This window comes from Rhincodon typus, chromosome 23, assembly GCF_021869965.1.
Source record: "Rhincodon typus isolate 14 chromosome 23, sRhiTyp1.1, whole genome shotgun sequence".
Lineage (NCBI taxonomy): Eukaryota > Metazoa > Chordata > Chondrichthyes > Orectolobiformes > Rhincodontidae > Rhincodon > Rhincodon typus.
The window spans coordinates 28,481,541-28,498,019 of record NC_063354.1 but is presented as its reverse complement, the minus strand read 5'-3'; the positions used below and the strand labels follow the sequence as shown (position 1 = coordinate 28,498,019).

At 40.0% G+C, this 16,479-nt stretch overlaps 1 protein-coding gene across 3 annotated transcripts in view; it reads right to left on the bottom strand.

The window, feature by feature from the left end:
• Positions 1-16,479, bottom strand: part of LOC109930168 (phosphoinositide 3-kinase regulatory subunit 6) — a 107,785-nt gene that overhangs the window by 29,871 nt on the left and 61,435 nt on the right. For all 3 annotated transcript variants that reach the window (XR_007264605.1, XM_048611000.1, XM_020529716.2), the window contains 5 exons: positions 9,578-9,734; positions 7,819-7,905; positions 2,630-3,089; positions 1,350-1,452; positions 753-875 (listed from right to left, as the gene is read on the bottom strand). Coding sequence is in view for 2 of the 3 variants with exons in the window: in XM_048611000.1 (XP_048466957.1) it covers positions 753-875; positions 1,350-1,452; positions 2,630-3,089; positions 7,819-7,905; positions 9,578-9,734 (930 nt within the window). In the remaining variant the exon portion in view is untranslated. The remainder of the gene's footprint in view (positions 1-752; positions 876-1,349; positions 1,453-2,629; positions 3,090-7,818; positions 7,906-9,577; positions 9,735-16,479) is intronic.

The following is a 16,479-nucleotide window of genomic DNA, read 5'->3' as shown; positions in this document are numbered from 1 at the left end:
TTTGTAACAGGGGGCCCTATCCAGGAATCTCCACCATAGAAATCATCGAAAGGGCAAGTGGGTAATTTTTAATCGTTTGGGGTCAGAAATAGAGCATCCGACCCTGATCAGAATATCTGGGCCACTGTGGCAACATGCAGGTAGTCCTATGCCTAGTAAATATGAATATCTAGGTGGTGAAGAATAGGATCAGAGCCTAGTTTTAACACAAGTACAAAGATTTTGTTCAGAGACACACACAGTCAACATTGTGCACCTCCAAACAACAACCAGTTTCTACCTGCTCCTGCATAATATGTTTAAAATTAACCTCTTTGGAAAAGTTATGACACATCTCTAGAGCAAATGGGATTTGAACTCTGGTCTTCAGACCGAGGGGTAGGGTACCACCATAAGAAATAGGCATAGGAGTAGGCCATTCAGCCCTTTGCTCTGACATTCAACAGGATTATGTCTGATCCGACATTTCTCCTGTCCACTTTCCTGCGTTTTTCTCGTAACCCTCGATTCCCTTAATGATCAAGAATTTATCTGTCTGTCGATCTCAGCCTTAAACCACTCAACCATAAAGTCATCACTGCTTCTATACATGAGTACAGTTGAGTCATTAACAGGGGTTAATGCATAATTCCTGAATACAATTAAATATCCAATAATATAGAAGTGACAGGTAGCCTATGACATTCCTTTTACTACAATCATATCTGTTATACAGCGCATAATAATAAGGATGTAATTGGAAGTGTTCTTACCGTTCTGGCTAGTTCAGGTATCATGTCACGCAGGCTGTTGATATTGCTGTTATACCAGGGGTCTATGCTACCCAAATACCTGGACATTTCACAAGAAAAGTCATTGTGCAATAAAGGGATGACCTAAAAACAAAGTATTCAGAAATATGTTCACTACTATCTGACTGCAGATACTGACAGAATTTCTACTTTTTAAACAGTAGTTAAGAGTAACTCTGGTTATGGAGTTATTGTCCTGAATACAGTTCACATTAACTATTTCAAGTCTGCTGCAATATTTCTTCAATGATTTTAGAATATTAAGAGGCTTAATCTCTCATTCAAACAGAGAACTTAATTCGTACACTACTAAGCAAAACATTTTAACACTAACATTGTAAATCAATTGATAATAAGTCAATTATATAGCATCTTTCAAATATCTCAAAGGGATTCAATACAACTATTTTGCAACTTATTCTGATTTGTTCAAGGTTAATTGTATGTCTCACGTAGTTAGCAGGAAAAAAGCAGATCTGATAAACAAACAAAGAATAAAATTAATATTCCATAGAGTCAACTGCAGAAAGTACTAATTGAAATACAGCTCAGACATACCTTGCTGGTAGACACTGGGGTCTGCTCTTCATTTTTAACTGGGATGTAGTAGAACTGCAGGTTTAGTTTTGAGGTCAGAATACACCTTCTCGTTTCTCTTTTCCTAAGTAATGAAATTGAAGTAAAATACTTGGTCATTATTTTAAGTCCACTATTCGTGATTGCAGTTTAGACTGCAGTTTTATTGATGTTTCTATTTAAACTATATTTCTATTACTTTGAAAAAACTTTTAAAGCAATTGTTTGTCAGCCTCAGATCATGAAACTATGCAAACTTTGGATCATCCATGTACATAAACGGAAACTAAAGAAGAAACAGCTAAATTTCTGATACATTTCCACAAAAGAATACGAGCACAATCAAAATTGAAGTTTCATTTGAAATCTTTAAAGAATTCAAGATGCCTTTAGGAAAGGAAACACTATAATTTCATTGTCAAGATGATTATAACAGTAACAATATTAAAAGGGAAGCTTAACAAATCCGTCACATTTCTGATTCACAGCATATTCAGGACTTTAAGATGACAGGTGTTGGTAGTGTCCCTACCTCTGGGTTAGAGGACCGCGGTTCAAGTCCTATCTGCTTCAGAGGTGTGTCATAACATGTCTGAACAGGTTGATTGACAATATCTGGATCCAACACTGGTTTATTTCTAGCTCTATTGAACCGGTATCTTGAAATTCTGAGTATTTTGCAATTTCACACAGGATTAAATCATACCTACGGTAGGTCTGCTACAAGCAGACACAAATGTACTTTAAATAATATTATGTCTTAGTTAAGGTGATACCCAAAGGGACTTACTTTAGTGACCCTATGTTAGGAAAGCGTAAAGCTTACAAAACAACAAAATCTGAATTAGTTCCATTCACTAAAGACTTCACATAGACTCAGTGCACATGTTTGGACATCAGTAAAATCAGAAACAAGGTGATCTGTGATGCTCACTTCTGTTAAATAGTCCACTTTCATTCATTGTCAACTGTATCAAGTACAGGGTGTCATCACAAGGTTAAAGAATGCAATCTAGCACAATGCAACGGTTGAAGAAGAAATGCAGAGGTTAAAATACTTCTCTGTCTAAAAGGAGGAGCAGCAGTAATCGTTAGCTTATAAAATAATATGCTACTGCTTTAGTTAATCACAAAAATTTAACAGGAAAATATGGAGGAGAATCAAACAATTTGCAGTATTGAATGTCATTTAAAGAGGGGAACTTTCCTTATTTTGAAAATTGTTTATTTAAACTCTGAGTAAGTGTTAAAAAATAAAATACCTGATAGAAAGAAAAGCCTTCGCTAATCTTCCCAAAATGCAATCATTCCCAAGCACTACAACACGTGCAGTGTTAGGTTTCTGTTGCTTGAAGTTGAACAGCATTGTATTGCAACCAAACTTCCGTTGAAGTTTCATATTACCTCCTGTTGTAGAATTATCATAAATATCTGAAATGTTCAGTGTGTTATTTGAATCATAGCTCTTCTTCTTTATGCAGGCTTTTCTGACAAACTTGGTCTGCTCTTTCTCATTGGCCCCTGCAGCTGGCACATCATTTGAAAGAGGGAGATCCCCACAGTCTTTGACAATACCACTGTCATTTGACAGAACTGATAATCTTGTTTGCTCAATGTTAAGACTGTCTATTGTCTCACTCAGTTCAGAATTGTCAGAATCACTGTGCATGAAGTCCTGGCTACTGCCACATCGACTTTTAACAAATTGCACCAGCTCCTTCCCTGAAAAAAAACACAACATGAACCACAGGGAAAACAGTGGGCAAAATGCACAACATGCTACATATGTCACCGACATATACGTTGATGTGTATATTAAATAGCAATACAGGTCACAGGCAAAATATAAGCATAACGTGGACAGATTCTTACAAGCTCTCAGAAAATTAATTTTTTCTTTGCTGGGAATAAGTCAAAACTGGGCAAACTATTATTGGTTTATGTTCAAATTTCCCACAGCTTAACTAAGTCCAGCTTGTGAAGTTCAGCTTATTATCTCAATTTCTACAGATATAAAAAATCCCATATTTTATTTTAGCAAGTGTTCCATAAAGGGTAGAAGAGTTTTGAGAGACATCACTGCTGCTATTGTATATGGACTGAAAAATGCCGAGTGCTAACATGCTGTTGTGGTAACTTCTATGTTCATTATGTTCATGCCATAAACACGCAAGGCCAAATTAAACAACACTAATTCTTATGGGATGTCATGTTCAGAAGTCTGTAGAGGACTTGCAGCTGATACAAATACCTTCGCTCCTGAAGAAGACAGACTGGAGTGTTCAGTCACACACCCTTAAATTCACTCAACTGAATGACTTTAGGGCCATTGTTAGTACATGAACCTACCAAAGCAGTGTATAGTGACACAAGTGTGAATCATATAAATTTGACAGAGATCCAAAGTTGGCAATAATGACTGAAAGTTTCCATGATGTCTGTCTCTAACTTTCAGGTCAATTCCATTAAGCCTCTATCCCAGGATAGATGAGCTATGCTGTGCCATTCTAACTATCTACAAATGACAGTTGGCACAGATTGGGTACAATTTTAAGCCAAGTAGCAGGACATCAAGGCATCAAAACCTATGATGACAAAGATCAAGACATTTACGTACATCCAATTTATGAAGGATTAACCTTTTCTACAGATCTTGCTGCCTTATTCTCAACTACTTCTGTTACCTAACTCAGATTTAAAGCAGAATTTAGAAATGGCAAACTAGCAATTCTGAGAAAATTCAGTTCACTATTTTTTGTATGCAATCAGAAGCAATTCCTTAATTGGAATACCAAATCCAAGACCCCAGAATCAGGAGGTAATTAAGCATTAACAAGCTACTTCAGTGAACAGCATGGGAATCAGAATACCTCAGACTCATCAACCTTTTCTCATGCAGTTACGGCACATTGGCAGAAACCTAAGAGCGGTCACTTGACTTGTTAAGTTAGAGAATGATGACTGGTTTGCAAAGAGCAAAATGGGAAAAATATTTGTTTTATAGGTGGTAATGAATATTTTGATCAAAATGTCTTTACACAAAAATTCATCCAACTAATCTTTAGTAAAGTATTATTTACTACGTCCTAATCAGGATAGGAGGCAAGAGATACAACTACTTAAATGGAACAGCCATGAATTTTGGATTGGCGAAAAGAAAAAAAGATATCCCCTACTGAGCTGAAAAGAACAATTTACTGCGCTGGGCTGCAGGCTGGGCTATTAACTTGCTATTAATCATGTCCTACAAGATCCATTTCCAACTGTATATTGCAATACACCGTAGCAGTTGAGGTACAGACCTATCATATAGTGATTTAGAGCAGTTCAGATAGATGTTAAAATGAACAGCAGAATACATAAAGCCAAACTGCAATTGGCAAGCAATATAAAACAGTTTGGGAGTGAAGAGAAATCAATCTATCTTTCACCAGTGAAGGTGTAAAGTGGTTTCTCTTCCCACTTTTTTGCATAATTGCAAGATGTGGACAGTTTATTCCAGGCGCACAAGAAAGGCTACTCCACTTTCACAGGACTTGTTGCAGAGACACCTTCATTGAATCATAGAATCCCCACAGTGTGGAAGCAGGCCATTTGGCCCATCAAGTCCACACCGACCCTCTGAAGAGCATCTCACACAGACCCACTATGGGCAATTTAGCATGGCCAATCCACCTAACCTGCACATTTTGGGACCGTGGGAGGAAACCAGAGCACCTGGAGGAAACCCATGCAGACATGGGGAGAATGTGCAAACTCCACACAGATTGTCACCCGAGGCTGGAATCGAACCTGGGTGCTTGGCACTGTGAAGCAGCAGTGCTATCCACTGAGCCACTGTGCCACCATGGAGAAAGAGTGGCCAAACTTGTAGACAGTAGGTAATGGGTGTACAATAGGCCCACAACAAAGACCTGCACATCAACGATTTGAGTCGTGTCTGGGATACCCAGAAGCCAGCAGCTGAGACAGTCTGGTCAAGAGAAGAGCTGCAGAACGTGAGAATGCCAAAGGGTGAACAGGTCATGACAGCTCCTGGGTTACTTGATGCACACTTGCATTATTCAATGATGTCATAGGCTAGTTATACATTAAAGGAATGCATTTTCTTCTGATTTACAATTACATCTGGCTATTCTTATTGCACCCATCTGACAACTAAAGTGCTATGTACAACTGCCTGGACCTATAGAAATCCCCTGGGTTTGACAGGCCTTTTCAGTCTCAAAGTTGATATTGTTGGAGGCTCACATAACCAAGGAATGGTGACCTGGTTAATGCCATTATGGTCACCAGATTGTGAGGTCTTAGAGATGTCAGCAGCTGAGCCCTGAAACAACACGGATTTACAAAAATTCAGATCTGTAATCACCATGGCAGCCACAGACAACGGGGGATCTCACCGCTCCTCTTCGACAGTTTTTTTTTTGTAAAGAAGCCGCAGTGGGCTGCAAGAGTTGGAACTTTGGAAACAAAACTGTTTGGAGGCTTTGCTGTACCGTCTGCACTGGGGGAATTGAGATGCAATCCCGTGCCCATACCCTCTGTTCCATCCAGGTGTATGCGACTGAGCAGAAGGCTGTTAACTACTGATGTTGCTGCCTCTCCTGGTGTCACTGCAGAGCTGGAGGAGGCTGTACCTCCTCCTCAGAGTTCAACCAAGTTCAGGAAATGCAGAGGGAAGTCTCACATGATGGGATTGCCCTCAGAGGAATCCAAAGCACTTGCAATAAGTTGCCCAGAATTCCCGGTGAAATTAGCGACTTTTGGTTAAAAGAAGTGCTCCTGCAAGTGCAAGCTTTTATCTGTGGCTGAACACAGGCTTGCTGTTTCACCTTTATCCTGCTGACATCAGGCCAGTCCTCCTTGATAATAACTTCCTAATCCACATTCACTGAACCTAACCTGGCAGCTTGCAGATACAACCAATGACCTGCGCATGTAGCACAAGAGGGGCTCCGTGCTTAAAAAAGCCTTTAATTTGCATCTAAGATGGCCTTAATTGGTTTAACACTGGTAATGCGTCTTTTGATGGAAGGGCTTAAAACTTACAGCACTCACTGATTACCCTTAACTTGTGGAGTTTATAAGGGACAGCATTGCTTCAATTTGGGGAATTGGTGGAGGAGGATTTAAGAAGCAGATTGACTTTCTAATATTGCTAATGTGCTAACATAGTGATCAGATGTAGTTTATGGCTGTGTTTAAGGACAATGCTACCATTAGGTGGAGCACTTGCACAGATTAATCATGAAGGAATTATTCTATTATAATGTGAAATTAAATCCTACTCAGCAACCCCATAGCAGTTAGTATCATATCATTATCCTTAGAATTAGTTAATAACTCCACTATCGCATCTTGCAAGTACTAAGATGGTAGAAAGATAAATGATAGTTGGATCTTTCTCAGCTAGCAAAATCTCTGTTCCTGTTTAGTATTAAGTTAATTAGGATTAAGACAGAAATTGAAAAGCCTCAGCCTTCCAGTGGGGCAGGGTCACAAGTAAGTTGTTTGTGACTATGAAGCCCAAATCTATATTACAGACTGATATACTTCGCATTCATTGCCCCACGCTTCCTGTTTGATGATTATTAACACAGAATTTCAGCTCACTCTTGATTAAAAGCAATGTCATCTGCACATGTGCAGGTGGACACTAGCAACAGAGGTTCCTGGAATGAAAGAGTGATAACATCAGGACTCCCTACATGTGCAAATGGCTCCTCTTTCATAGCATGGTGTACTGGCATACACACATTGTCTACTAATAGTCATTTTTAAACCAAATATAATAGTACCATGCATTGGGAATGCACGCTCTGTGTAACGATAGCCACTCTTAAACTATCTATAATGGAGTGCATGTTCCTAAATCATGATGCTATCTACTGAAAGTGATTTTTAAAACTTGATGTCACAACAGATTCAAGCATTGTTGCAATTTCTTCAAAATTTCAAGATATTAATGGGCCAAATAGATTAAACAGAAAATATTCTTACTATCTGGAGACTCTAGGATGAGGGGCATAGACAAAAAAAGTAGAGCCAGACATTTCAGGAGTGAGCATCACTTCTATTGGCGAAGGATTGGAAATGCCAACTGATGGCTAATCCACTGTAAATTTTAAAATCAATCTTGAGATATTCTTGTTTGCCAAATGGTCATCATTATGGTGAGTCATTATGTTAACTTGAGTTTACTAATTTGACAAATTCTGAGACAAGTTTATCAAACATTTGCCCTACACTTATAAAATAAAAAGTTAAAGATATTCCTTTCTCTGTTCCAGAAAGGACAATTTTAATGGCTACACTGTAAACATTTTCTTATTTGAAAAGTTGTAAATGGAAATAGTGCACATCAGTTCTGAATTTTGTTAAAGAAATGATTTCATGCAAACTACACACAAATTAGAGACTTTATAGCATTAGAACAAAATACACTCACAGAGTAGGTCATCCTCCTTCCAGATGAAAAAGCTGATATCTGGATTTGGCAGTAGAATGTTCTGCAGCTTGTCTTTTGTAGGAAGCACTAAAATACATCAATGAAATACTGCTTTAATACCCTATGTTCCAAAGAAACAACTAAACTGATATGATGAAAGCAGGCTATGTAATAAAACAATCTAAATGAAGTTTCTATCTTAAATAATTACATTTAAGCATATGAATACTTAACATAATTAAGTGATTATCCCTACGTAGGCACAGTAAAAGTTCTACAGTGCTCCTACCACAACCAGTTGCAAATGGTAGCAGACAATTAAACAACAAGGGGAACAGAAAAAGGTAGGGTTGATAAAACAAAAAGACTATTTCCACTGGTTGGGGATTCTAGAACTTTGAGGCTGAGAATTAGGGCCAGACAGTTGAGCGTTGTTAGGAAGCACTTTTAAACTCAAAAGGGTAGTAGATGTTTGGAATTCTTCTGCAAATAACAGTGGATGCAGGATGAATTGTTAATGTTAAATCTGAGATTGATAAATTTTTGTTCAGTAGAGCTACTAAGGGATAACGGGCCAAAGGCAGGTATATGAAGTTAGGCCACAGATCAACCATGATCTCATTGAATGGTGACACAACCTCTAGGGCCTGAACGGCCTACACCTGTTCCTGTGTTCCTATGTATGCACGAGAGGAACATACCTATCTTGAATGGTCAGGGAGCCAAACATGTCAGTGCAAAAGATTGTTAGGCTTGAAGCATTTGTGCTATCTTCAGCCATAAAGTTTCACATGGATGCCCCATCTCAGGGAGCATTTGATCGAATACAGTGTCGAAGCACCATAATAAAACTGAAGTCAATGGGAATCAGGGTAAACTATTCACTGGCTGGAGTCAATCCTGGCACAAAAGGAATGTGTCTGTGGTCATTGGAGGTCAATCACCTCAGCCCCAGTACATCACAACACGAGTTCCTCAGGGTCGTGTCCTCGTCAGATACTTCATCAACAGCTCATGAGGTCAGAAATGGAGATGTTCCCTGATGACTTGAACATTGATCAGCACCATTTGCAACTCTTCTGTTAATGAAGCTATCCATTTTTGCGTGTAGAAAGACATTGCTACAGTTAAGTAAATCATAGACAGCATGGTGGTTTGCACTGCTGCCTTACAGCACTTTCAATAACTCCAGGTGTTAGAAACTCCAGCTTTTGAGTCTCTTTTCAGTTTATCCTTTTGTGACATCAAGGCTACATAGGAGTTTGCATAAGCTGCGTTCTATTAAGTCATTCCAGAATTCCTGGAAGTTGTCAGTCTGTGTTGGTTAAGTCTGTGGCCATTCCAGCAAATTCTGATAATTTTTAAACTGATGCATTTTAGGCATCATTATTAACACATCACAATTTGGGCAGACTACCTGAAATCAAGGCTTCTGCTTACACTACTCTATCTAATTCTACTTGGTGCTTAAGAGGGACATGGATTCAATACCCTCTCTGAGAGAATGATAAACTTCCTTTAATACTCCCCTAAAAAAAATCTTGCCAGAGATTTTATCACATTGGGAAGAAATGTGCATCGTATCATTGCACAACTTACTGCAGTTGGTAAATTCAGTGTGCCTCAAATTACTAAAGTAGTCAGGGAATTACACGTGAAAATTTTTTTCGCAATCACCTTTTTTCTTTCCATTTGTAGGCATATTCTTCAATGAAGTCTATCAGATGGTATATTGGATTAACTATTAGTCCTTGCCTACCTTGGTGTGCAGAGCTCATTATTGTTTGGTAAAGTTGCTGCAACTTGCTAATATGTTTCTTCTGTGCTCCAGTCACCTCCTCTGACGAGAAACAAGACTGCTCTGTGATAGTAACCACTTCCTGGAAATAACGCTCAATCACATTAAAGGGTTTAGTCTGTGAAAGAAAAATACTATTGGTTGTGGTCCTCATGTGCACATTAGTATTTAGCTTAAAACTGTTGACAAGCTTTACTATCATAGCAAAACATTGTACTTCAGCATTCAAAAGAAAGCCATTTGGATAGTGGTCCACATAATGACAGCCTAGAGATTCTGAAAAAGGAACAGAAAATGCTGGAAATTCTCAACAGGTCTGCCAAGATCTGTAGCATTCTAACAAAGGTCAATGAACTGAACTGTTAATTCTGCTTCTCTCTTCAGAAATGATATCTGCTCTGCTAAGGCTATCAGTCTAGCATTACTGGAAAATTTTAGTGAATTGAGTGGATTTTGTGGTGGTCACCCACATACCTTCCTCCCATTTGCCTAGTCAGTCACTCGACACAAGCAATGGAAGAAAATGACTCAATGTATTCACACATCAGGACGTGTGAACAGGGTCATGGGTTAAATGTGTGACCTTCTCAAAACACTAGTGATATCAAGATATAGTTATACTGTGAGGTGGCAATTCAACAGTGACGCAGAATCTCTTAGCGTTTAAAAATTAAACCAAGCATTTACAGTAAATTAGCTGCCTACATCTTAAAATTGTCCTCAACTGGAGGATTCAGTTAGAAATACTTTGTGTGTTACAAAGTTATAAAATATTCTCTTTTTTTGCCTCCATGCATAGCATTGAAAAAGGGTAAAGCATGAACTGGTTGCAATAAGATAGCTTAAAAGATCAAAACAAATCACTCTCATTTCCTTATTTCCTTTTGAGGGCTAGAAAATATATTAAGTATACCAGGAATTATTGTTAAAGGGGCTTGTAGCTTTTTTTCACAATGTCATCTTGATACATCATTTGACCTTGCAAAGTGATTTTTAAAGAATAAATTTGTTTCTCAAATTTTAGGAGAATGAATTCCTGAGGCTATCTACACTGGGCCAAGACTCAGGTACCAACACCAGCTGTCAAACAGGGCCCAAATGCAAAAGCAAAATGCTATGGATGCTGGAAATCTCAGGCAGGAAATAAAAATTTCTAGAAATACTCTGCAGGTCAGGCATCATCTGCTGAGAGAGAGAGAGAGAGAGAGAGACATACAGCTAATGTCTCTGGTTGATGATAGTTTATCAGAATTGGAAAAATTAGAGATCTAAGGGGTTTTGATCAATTAGAAAAGAAGGGAAAGGTGGGAAAGAGGGTAAGAACAGAATTCCACCCTTGGGCGACTGTCTGTGTGAAGTTTGCACATTCTCCCCATGTCTGTGTGGGTTTCCATTGGGTGTTCTGGTTTCCTCCTACAGTCCAAAGACGTGCAGGCTAGGTGGTTTGGCCATGCTAAATTGCCCGTAGTGTTCAGAGATGTGTAGGTTAGATGGATGAGCCATGGAAAATGTAGGGTTACGGGAACAGGCTGAGGGGGTGGGGGGTGAGTCGGTGTAGACTTGTTGGGCCAAATGGCCCGTTTCCACATTGTAGGGATTCTATGGAAAATGCAATGATGCTGTGAGGCAAAAGGTAATGGGAATGATGAAGCTAAGAAAAACAAAAGATGGTCTCACTAGACGAGATGCTAATGGGAACAGCAGAATCTTCATCACCTAAAGGTGCTCTCCAAAGAAATGTGGACAAATTCAGAAATCACACGACACCAGGTTATAGTCCAACAGGTTTATTTGAAATCACAAGCTTTCAAAAAGCTGCTCCTTCATAAATGGAGTCACAGGTAGACAGGACATGAAGGAGTATTTTGGTATGCTGGCTTTCATTGCTCAGAGCCTTGAGTATAGGAATTGGGATGTCTTATTTCAGCTGTACAAGATTTGGTGAGGCCATATTTGGAATACTGCATGCAGTTCCGGTTGCCCTACTGTAGAAAGGATATTATTAAAGTGGAAAGAGTGCAGAAAAGATTTACTGGGATTCTTCCTGGACTGGAAGGTTTGAGTTATAAGGAGAGGTTGGATAGACTGGAACTTTTTTCATTCAAGTGTAGGAGATTGAGGGGTGATGTTATAGAGCTATATAAAATCATGAGAGGCAGAGATAAGGTAGAAAGCCAACAGCTTTTCCTCACGGTAGGGGAGTCTAAAACTCGAGGGCATAGGTTTACGGTGAGAGGGGACAGATACAAAGGGTCCAGACGGATAATTTTTTCCACACACACACAGAGTGTTAACTGTCTGGAAAGGGCTGTCCGAGGTAGTAGTGGAGGCGAATAAAATTTAAAGAAACATTTGGACAGGTAAATGGATGGAATAGATATGGAACGACAGGGGCCAAATGCAGGCAAACAGGATTAGCTTAAATTGTGAAAACTGGGCAGTATGGGCAAGTTGGGCCGAAAGACTTGTTTCCAAAATGTAGATCTCTAGCTGAGCAGGGGATAAGGAATACATTCAGTCAGTTAACTGAAACTGTAATGGTATGGGAAATAAACTGCCATTATCAATGACAAGAAGTCATTCTGGACCATGAGATCATGGATTGGACCTCACAGATAAAGGAAATATTTTGGATTTATTATATCACATAGCTTCATATTCCATTATGGATTAAAAATGGCATGTATCACAATATTGATAACTACATTTGACAGAATGTTTGTGAACTGGGCCTGATGAAGAGGCTGCACTCTGAAAGCTCGCGATTTCAAATAAACCTGTTGGACTATAACTTGGTGTCGTGCGACTTCTGACTTTGGCCACCCCAGTCCAACACCGACACCTCCATACCGAAGAAATGAGAGCAGTGGTTATGATCTGTAATTGTTGAACACATTGTAGAGTATAAACGTGTTCCAATACGCCCAATTAAAAGACAAGGTACCAATCCTAGGACTTCATTGGAACAGTATTGGAGGACGAGGACAAAGAGGGCAGAAAGTTAAAACGACAGGCAACTGGAAGCTCCAGGTCACACCTCGAAGTGATCACTGAACCTGCATTCGATCTGCCCAACATACAGGAGTCGGTGTTGTGTGCAAAGAATACCTTATTTCAAATAGAAAGAATTACTGTTTCATCAGGAATATGTGTTTGAGCCCGAACTGGAGAAAACAGGTGTGCCATCTGTTGGGCTTGCCCTGAAAGGTGCCTAGACAAGTGGAAAGGTCATTTTAGCTGGGAGCAGTCCCTTTGGAAAGTTGAGAAATGAAGGACGACGTATTTTCATTCTGCTGGAGTTGAGGGCAGGATTAGAAGCTGATCAATAAGTATGGAGACCTGTGGAGTGGAAAATGAAGCTGAACACTGAGTATTATGGTTCTGGAAGGAAGGAGATAGAGTAAGAGCAGGTATTTAGATGATATGGCTGAGCCCCTGTTAATCATAGAGAAGGGGAGTTCAGGGAAAAGGAGAACATATCAAAAACACAGAAATTGGAAGTAGCATCATAAGAACAGGTGACATAATGAGGGGAAACTGACAGAACAGAGTCCTTATAAGGAAAGGGGTGAGAGGATTTGTTGTCAAGTAGTTGAGTGGCAGTGACTTCTCATTGTTGAAAGACCTGTCTCACGGTCTTTTCCATTTCCACTGTTTCGCAGATGTTCAATTAAAACTCTGAAAGAGATTTTCCATTGTGTTTTAGTTGAGATCACCAATGAGCAATGAGGTCAATTGGCCTGATTACACTTGAAACTTTTAATGACTAAGAAATCATTCTGAAATAAAAACAGACAAATGCTGGAGATGGTCAGCAGGTCCGGCAACACCAGTGGGGAGGGAGAGAGAGTGAACGTGTGAGAGAAAGTTAACATTTCAAGTCCAGCGTTATGCATCTTTTGAACCTGAAGAAATTCTGAAAATCTAGTCACGCTGGACTTGAAATGTTAATAAAACAAGAAACTGCAGATGAGGAAATAAGACATAGGAGCAGAAATTAGGCTATTCAGCCCACTGAGTCTGCTCTGTCATTGAATCATGGCTGATAAGTTTCTCAGTCCCATTCTCCCACCTTCTTCCTGTAACCTTTTATCCCCTTAACAATCAAGAACCCATCTATCTCTGTCTTAAATAGACAGAATGATCTGGCCTCTACAGGTTTCTATGGCAATGAATTCTATAGATTCACCACTCTCTGGCCGAAGAAGTTTCTCCTCATCTACATTCTAAAGGGTGTTCCCTTTACTGTAAGGCTGTGCTCTCAGTCCTAGTCTCTCCTGTTAATAGAAACATCTTGCCAACGTCTATTCTATCCAGGCCTTTCAGTGTTCTATAAATTTCAATTAAATCCCCCTCATCCTTCTAAACTCCATTGAGTTTAGACCCAGAGTCCTCCAACATTCCTCATATGTTAAGCCTTTCATTCCTGGGATCATTTCTTGAGTACCTCCTCTGGATCTGCTCCAGAGCCAGTAGATCCTTCCTGAGATATGGGGCCCAGAATTGCTCACAATACTCAAAATGTGATCTGACCAGAGCCTTATAAAGGCTCAGAAATACATCCCTGCTTTTATATTCAAGTCCTCTCCAGATAAATGCCAACATTGTACTTACCTTGCTAACTACCGACTTAACCTGCAAGCTAACCTTAAGAGAATCCTGGACTAGGACTCCCAAGTCCCTTTGCACTTCAGATTTCTGAATTTTCTCCCCATTTAGAAAATAGTCTATTCCTCTGTTCTTCCTACAAAGTGCATGATCTCACACTTTCCCATATTGTATTCAATCTGCCACTTCTTTGCCCACTCTCCTAACCTGTCTAAATCCTTCTGCAGCCTCCTCACCTCCTCAATATTACCTGTCTCTCTACTTGTCTTTGTATCATCTGCAAACTTAGCCAGAATGCCCACAGTTCCTTCATCTAGATCATTAATTTATGAAGTGAAAAGTTGTGGTTCCAAAACTGACCTCTGCTGAAACCACGAGTCACCGGTTGCCGAGATGGACCCTTTTATCCCCATTCTTTGCTTTCTGCCAGACAGCCAATCTTCTATCCATGCTAGTACCTTGCCTCTAACACCATCGGCCCTTATCTTACTCAGCAGCCTCCTTTGCGGCACCTTGTCAAAGGCCTTCTGGAAATCCAGGCAGATAACATCTATTGGCTCTCCTTGGTCTAACCTGCTTATTATCTCCTGAAAGAATTCTAACAGATTTGTCAGGCATGACCTCCCCTTGATGAAACCATGCTGACTTTGCCCTATTTTACCATGCACATTCAAATACGCAGAAATCTCATTCTTCACAATGGACTCCAAAATCTTACCAATGGCCAAGGTTAGGCTGATCGGCCTATAATTTCCGGGCTTTTGCCTTAATCCCTTCTTAAACAAGCGGGGTTACATTAGCTATCTTCCACTCCTCTGGGACCTTCCCTGACTCCATCGATTCCTGAAAGATCACCACTAACACCTCCATTATCTCTTCGGCTGTCTCCTTCAGAATTCTGGGGTATAGTCCATCTGGTCTAGGTATTTTATCCACCTTCAGACCTTTTAGTTTTTCTGGCACCTTTCCCTTGGTGAGCAGGGGCCACCATACTCACCTCCGCCCGACTCCCCTGAATTTTTGGGATATTACTCGTGTCTCCCACCATGAAAACTGACGCAAAGTACTTGTTCAGTTCCTCCACCATTTCTTTGTTCCCTATTACTACTTCTCCAGTGTCATTTGCCAGCAGCCCAATGTCCACTTGTGCCTCTCTTTTGCTCTTTAGATATCTAAAGAAACTCTTGCAATCTTTTGTATTACTGGCTAGCTTACCCTCATATTTAATCTTCTCCCTCTTTATTTGTTTTTTAGTTGTCCTTTGTTGGTCTTTGTAAGCTTCCCACTGCCCTTTGCCGCATTGTGTGCTTTCTCTTTTGCTTTTATGCTGTCCCTGACTTACCTTGTCAGCCATGGTTTCCTCATCCTCCCTGTACCATGCTTCTTTTTCCTGGGGATGAGTTTTTGCAGTGTCTACCAAATTACTCCCAGAAATTCCTGCCATTGCTGTTCCACTGCCTTTCCTGCCAAGTTCCTCTCTCAGCCAATTCTGGTCCGGTCCTCCCTCATGCCTCTGTAGTTGCCTTTATTCAACTGTTACACCATTACATATGATTCCAGCTTCTCTCAAATTGCAGTGCAAATTCTATCATATGGTCACTGCCTCCTAACGTTTTCTTCATCTTAAGCTCCCTAATAAAGTCTGCCTCATCACATATCACTAAATCCAGAATGACCTGTTCCCTAGTGGGCTCCACCACAAGCTGCTCCAAAAAGCAGTCTCGTAGACATTCCACAAATTCCTTTTCTTGCGATCCACTACCAATCTGATTTTCCCATCCATGTGCATATTGAAATCCCCCATGATCTCTGTAACTTTCCCTTTCTTACACACTTTTTCTATCTCTTTGTGTATCTTGTGCCCCACATCATAACTGCTGTTTGGAGGCCTGTACAAAACTCCCATTATGGTTTTTTTTTTAAACCGTTGTGGTTCCTCAACTCTATCCACACTGATTCTACATCATCTGACCCTATGTCATTTCTTGCCATCGAATTAATTTCGTTTTTTACTAATAAGGCAACCCCACCCCCTCTGCCCACCTGCCTGTCTTTTCGCTCGAATGTGTATCCTCAGATATTTAGCTCCCAGTCCTGATCCCCTTGCAGCCACATCTGTGATGCCCACCACATCATACCTGCCAATTTCGATTGCACCACTTATTTCGTATACTGTGTACATTCAGTTACAACACCTTCAGTCCTGAATTTACCTTGCCCCACTTCGCACGGTCATCCCTTTATCCAATGTGCTT